This window comes from Tupaia chinensis, unplaced genomic scaffold (assembly GCF_000334495.1).
Source record: "Tupaia chinensis unplaced genomic scaffold, TupChi_1.0 Scaffold000320_1, whole genome shotgun sequence".
Classification (NCBI taxonomy): Eukaryota; Metazoa; Chordata; class Mammalia; order Scandentia; family Tupaiidae; genus Tupaia; species Tupaia belangeri.
In genome coordinates this window covers 2,948,192-2,954,191 of record NW_006159813.1, presented here as the reverse complement: position 1 = coordinate 2,954,191, position 6,000 = coordinate 2,948,192, and the positions used below count along the sequence as shown (strand labels likewise).

Below are 6,000 nucleotides of genomic sequence, written 5' to 3'. Positions count from 1 at the left end.
GGGTCCCCCCTTTTTTTTTTTTTTTTTTTTTAACCATCCTCACAACAATCTTCAGGCAAAGCTACATTTTTCTCCCGTTTTGTAGACGGGGCTGTTGATGGTCGGAGAAACGAATGTGCACAAAGGTACACGGGGAGGAAGCAGAGAGGCGGGGGGGGGGGGGGGGGGGAGGGGGGGGGGGGGGGGGAGGGGGGGGGGGGGGGGGAGGGGGGGGGGGGGGGGGAGGGGGGGGGGGGGGGGGAGGGGGGGGGGGGGGGGGAGGGGGGGGGGGGGGGGGAGGGGGGGGGGGGGGGGGAGGGGGGGGGGGGGGGGGAGGGGGGGGGGGGGGGGGAGGGGGGGGGGGGGGGGGAGGGGGGGGGGGGGGGGGAGGGGGGGGGGGGGGGGGAGGGGGGGGGGGGGGGGGAGGGGGGGGGGGGGGGGGAGGGGGGGGGGGGGGGGGAGGGGGGGGGGGGGGGGGAGGGGGGGGGGGGGGGGGAGGGGGGGGGGGGGGGGGAGGGGGGGGGGGGGGGGGAGGGGGGGGGGGGGGGGGAGGGGGGGGGGGGGGGGGAGGGGGGGGGGGGGGGGGAGGGGGGGGGGGGGGGGGAGGGGGGGGGGGGGGGGGAGGGGGGGGGGGGGGGGGAGGGGGGGGGGGGGGGGGAGGGGGGGGGGGGGGGGGAGGGGGGGGGGGGGGGGGAGGGGGGGGGGGGGGGGGAGGGGGGGGGGGGGGGGGAGGGGGGGGGGGGGGGGGGGAGGAAGCAGCAGGCAGCCGGTCCTCCTGATCCTCAAATCTGCTCTAAATCACCAACATAACACTGTTCTGGTCCTGGTGCTCAGGGAGACCTGCCGAAGGTGACACAGTGTCTCGGGGACATCGATTAGGTCACGGACAACCCCAAAATCTCAGCGGCATCACACAACAGAAGCGTGGTTCCTGCTCACCCTGCAAATCCGGCAAGGGCTTCTCTGGGCTCATTACAGTCACTCAGGGACCCAGGCTCACAGAGGCTCCAGCTCACCGCACGTCTCCACCATCCAGAAGGTCAAGAAAGGAATATGATAATTTGAGGACCGGCTCTTAAAAGCAACCAGCCAAAGTGCCACAAGCCATTTCCGTCATGTCTTTTCCAACAAAGCAAGTCATAGTGCTACACCTGACTGCAGGGAGGAGGGCAGGGCTGGGACTACTTGGTGAAGGCCACTAAGGATTGCCTTGCCAGGTGGCAGCGAAGGACCGCCAACCCTCTTTATCCTTCTCCACAAGGAATGCCATGGACGGAACAGCTCAGGTGGTTTTATTTTATTTTTTTCCCTCCCCCTATTGATCTTCCTTTTTGGTTTATTTGCTACTGAAAATGAAACATCAGAGAGACTGATTCTGTCTAACCGGGCCTTGTCTTTATCAATGGCTTTGCAAGAGCAAAGGCTCAGAGCCGTTTTAAGGTCTGTGGGAACCTTGCTACATTTTTCACTCATTTAGCCCGGCTGCTTGAAGTCGCAATAGATTTCGGGTCGTCTTGGAAGTCAGCATTAGTGGAAAACTTCCATCTTCCCGATTGGGCCTGAATATTTAAGATTTTGAAAGCTTGGCTGGGACCAGATTTAATTTTAAAAGGGGAAGGGGGGCTTGCTTTTGAACTTCAAGAAGAAGGCTGGAGGCTCAGCAGGGGCCGCGTTAGCAAAGGGAAAAGCAAAAAGCCCTGTGGTCTTGAAAGAAATGCTCCAAAGTGGAAATGCTAAAGCCTCCAGTTGGTGAGTCTTAAATCAGACTTCAAAAGCAATGCTAGTTTAACTATTGTTTATGGAACTGAAGTATCGCTCCTTCTTCCTCTGGCTGGATTTTAAATATTCCCTAATTTGATTACTCGGGGGAGAGGCAGGCAGAACCAACTTAAATGAGCTTCACTGTTAATTATTCAGAGGGCTTTTTATTGTGTAATCAAACATAAAGTCTTACAAAAAGCTATGAGGCATATCCTCACCCTGCCCTCCCCAGCTTGACTCCCACCTGGGGCTCTGAGCGCCTTTCCCGTGTTGTGGCTGTGTGCTGGTTCGGCCGGATCCTACCCCAGTCCCCCACTTTGGGCTAGTTTAAGCCTTTGATTCTGCTACTCGGATCGGATGCCCTGAGAAGCCAGCCTGATGTCAGGCTCATCTTGATTCCCTTTTGCCTCGCGTATCTGAACTCCTCTCCCAACACCGGTACTCTGCAGCCCCTGAGGAGCCCTGACTCCTGTCAGTGTCTTCCCCGCATTAAAACTGGTCTGTCCATCTTCTTATTGCCACAACACACTGCTCCGTGGTAGGTGAGAGCCAGCCAAATGATGAAAAGGATCTCAACCATCTAAAATTCTTTCTCCAGAGAAAAGAGGAGATAAGGAAAGAGATGAATGGATGATGGGTAGATAGACAGAGAGATGGAGAGAGATTGATAGACCAACCGCTCAATCAACAGATACGCAAAGGTACTTAGATCACGCGCTGAGACTCCCCCCCTGCTCTGCAACAGAGGCCGCCTAGAGCCCTAAGTTCGAAGTTCAAAAGGCTGAGAACTGTTTCACCATAACTCATCCTGCAGCAAAATCCAACAGGGACCAAACTGATTTGGTGGCAAAATTTCACATGAAACAGTTCATAGTAATTTTTTTTAATCCCACCTAGTATAAATATCCATATGTTTCATTGCAGAAATATCAATTGCATTTGATTATAGGATGCTTCCCTCAGACCTAATCAGAGGGATTATGTTCAACTATGATATGGGCAGCACCTATCCTTCCCCAAATGCCAACCTTGGGAATTCGGCCACATTTAGTCCCACAAGGTTCAGATAATAGGTTATGAGCCTGTTACCAATAGACCCTGCTGGGGCTTCAGTCTCCTATCCAGAAGGCCCCCAACTCAGAAAGGCAGGATCTAGGTTTTGTAGGGCCTGGAGTTTATTTCACTGGGGAAATGTCCCTTTAAGAACAAGAATGCAGGGACCAGCAGATGGCATAATGGTTATGTCGCTGGACTCCCACATGGCTGGCTATGGTTCAAGTCCCAGGCCCAGTGGCTTGAAACTCATGCTGAGCATGTGTGCATGCATGCACCAAATCCCAAGAGCAGAGAAGGGACTGTTGTGTGGCAATCCTCCCTGGGGGGTATTTCTCGCTTTCTGTCTGTCTCTCTGGTGAGCACATGCACCTTATAGCAAAAATCTCTCTCTCAGAAAAAAAAAAAAAAAAAAAAAGGAATACAAAATTAGGTACAAGGCCCTGCAGGAGGGCCCATGTAAGTGAGGAGCCCTGCAGCATCAGTGTCATTCGTTTTGTTGCAAATCTGCATGAGTAAGTGACTTAAGAGCCTGGAATTTGTTTTCTCGTCTGTGAAATGGGGTGATGATGACTATGTCACAAGGTTATAGCAATTGAAATGATTCAGTGAGAAGGTGCAGAAGCATCTTGCACATCATATTGTAGAGAACTTCTGCTCAGCTAACCTCAAAACAACGATTTTTTTCACTGTGCAAACCATCTCATCCACTCCCTCCAACCCCACCTACTAATATTCTCATTGTGGTATGCAGTAGTGTTCCTAATGGTGGGGCCCTTAGGCAACAGAACATGCAGAGATTAAGACCTGAACACACCTTTCACTTCACCCTCAGGAGTAATGGGAACCCTGCCCTAGAGTCTGTAAAAAGACTTAAGGCCAAAATGCCCACAGATGCAGAATGCAAAGAGATGCAGTCCACCTTCCTCTGCTCCAGAGTAATAAACAGTGGTCTCTCGATCCTCGATTGTCACTCCAAAGATCTGGCTATGGAGAACTGTCCCTCACACTGCCTTTCCAGTATAGGAAGGACAGGAAGGAAGAGGGACCTTGCATCAGAACCCAGCCACTACTCATCCTCCATGTATTGCGTTTAAGGAACTTGTAATAAACCGAGGTCCTGGAAACAGAGAACTCATTAAGCTGTTTCTCACTCAGGGACCCCGGCGGAAGCAAGAGCACAATAAAAAAACTCAATAAGGACAAGTCCATGGGACAGAGGTGGGAGCACTTCGTCAGCGCGCCCAAGGTAATCGCCGCACACAGGGCTGCTGCATGGCCACCAGGCCGGACTGTGCTGGAGAGCATTGGGGCCCAGCCTTTTCTCTTTTGCCAGTCTTCTTTTTTGTTTTTTTTTCCTAGTGAGTTCTCGGAATGAAGCCCGCATGCCGTTGGGTGGTTTTTACACATTTTAATTAAAATAGTTATCTGGGGATTATAGGAGAGATGACATCTGGCCGGACGCTACTTGATGGGGAAGGGACGGGGGTGTGAGCAGCTGCTTAATAAGATGTCACCAGAAGGAAATGGACTCACCTCACTCTTTCTTTTAAATCAATAACAGTCATTTCTCTCTCTCAATCTCAATCTCTCTCTCTCTCTCTCTGTTAGTCAGAAAATGAGTGAATCCACAGACAGGATTTTCTACAAACTAGAATGTGTGTTTACTATTAAGAGGATTTCAAGAGATCTATTCTTTTCGATCCAAAGCTATTTCAAACCCAGAAACACCCGAATGCATCTACTCAACAAACAAGCACCATAATGAAACTATGGCAAGTGGTGATTTGATAAAGATATATGTGTGTGTGTGTGTGTGTGTGCATCTTTTTTTTCTTTTTCTGCTATAGGGTGAATGCACTTGCCAGAGACAGAGAGACAAAGAGAGAGAGAGAGAAAGTGAGAAATTATCCACCCAGGGAGATGGCCACACCTCAATCCCGTCTCCTCCATCCTCCTCTTGGGATCTTATGCACACACACACACGTTTGGTGTATTTTCTAAGCTACCAGGTTCGGGACTTGAACCACTCAGTCAACCATGTGTGATCCAGCTGCTTTAACCACCGTACCACTGGCTGGCCCACCAAGTGGTAATATTTTAACAGGTAAAGATAGATGAACAAGTGCACAACTACACAACCCATCCCTTAACCACAAAAGGGACACAGTCTAAGGCTCATCTCTGCCTACCTCACAACATCTGTGAAGAACCCGGAAAACCATATGGAAGGTCACTCCAAATGTATGAAGATGTCGAGCATCATTGTGGTTATGTCAGTTTCATGGGTCCCTTTTAAATATTATTGCAATGGGCCAGATTCTGTGCTAAGGAAGTTCTTTGGGTAAGTGATCCATTTCTGCCTTCTGAATAACCCTGTAAGGCACCGTTTTTATCCCCTGGTGGGAGAAGAGGAAGTTGGAGCTCAGAGAGGTTAAGTGACTTACATGAGGTAACACAGCTAAGTGATGGCAGAGTCAGATATTAATCTTATGTCTGTTTGTGAAACTGACTCTGTTAATTAAACCAGACTCTTTGAATGCATATTCTCCATCATGTGATTATACTGTCCCCCACTGGAAGAGTTTCATCATTTTCTCGCTCTTTCATCGGGATGCTCCTAGACCTGAGAAGTGGGAGCCTTTGTTTTGATCACAGAAAGTTGCTATGGAGATACTGCATGCATCCGTCTCCAGAGATGAACAGAAAAAGCAGCAGGAGGCAGAAACCTTACAAAATGTCCTTCAGGAATATTCATGACTAAAGCTAGGAGAGGGGAAAGTGAATCACTGGACGCGAACTTTCACAAGACTGAATTCTCCAGCAAGTCTGCAGGTCAGACCCTGAGCTGCAGCATTGCCCACTCTGGGGGTGGAGAGAAGAATGAAATTAGGACTCAGGACCTGGTTTGGTCACTGTGTGACCTTGGACAAGTCCTCTCTCTCCCGATGTCAAGTTTCTCCACCTATAAAACGAGGATTTTGAAAGAGAGACTCCTACCAATTTCTGTAGCCTCTGACACATTTTTGCATGTGCAGTGCGTATCAATGCCAAATCAGCCTTTAAGGATCAGGCACACTGTGCTTAGGAAAAAAGTCAGGCTGAGTGGAGAACGGCAGGGAGTGGTGGGGTCTGTGGCAAGCTCCAACACTCTTGCTCAGCGGAGAGGAAGAACCTCTTCTTAGCTCTAATTCATTTCACCATGTG

General features: G+C 50.9%; 1 protein-coding gene across 1 annotated transcript in view; it reads left to right on the top strand.

Annotated features, from left to right (window-relative positions):
• Window positions 1–6,000, top strand: part of CCDC60 (coiled-coil domain containing 60) — a 202,052-nt gene that overhangs the window by 162,995 nt on the left and 33,057 nt on the right. Inside the window, exon 6 of the mRNA XM_006151553.2 lies at window positions 3,952–4,042. Within this exon, the coding sequence (XP_006151615.1) occupies window positions 3,952–4,042 (91 nt within the window). The remainder of the gene's footprint in view (window positions 1–3,951; window positions 4,043–6,000) is intronic.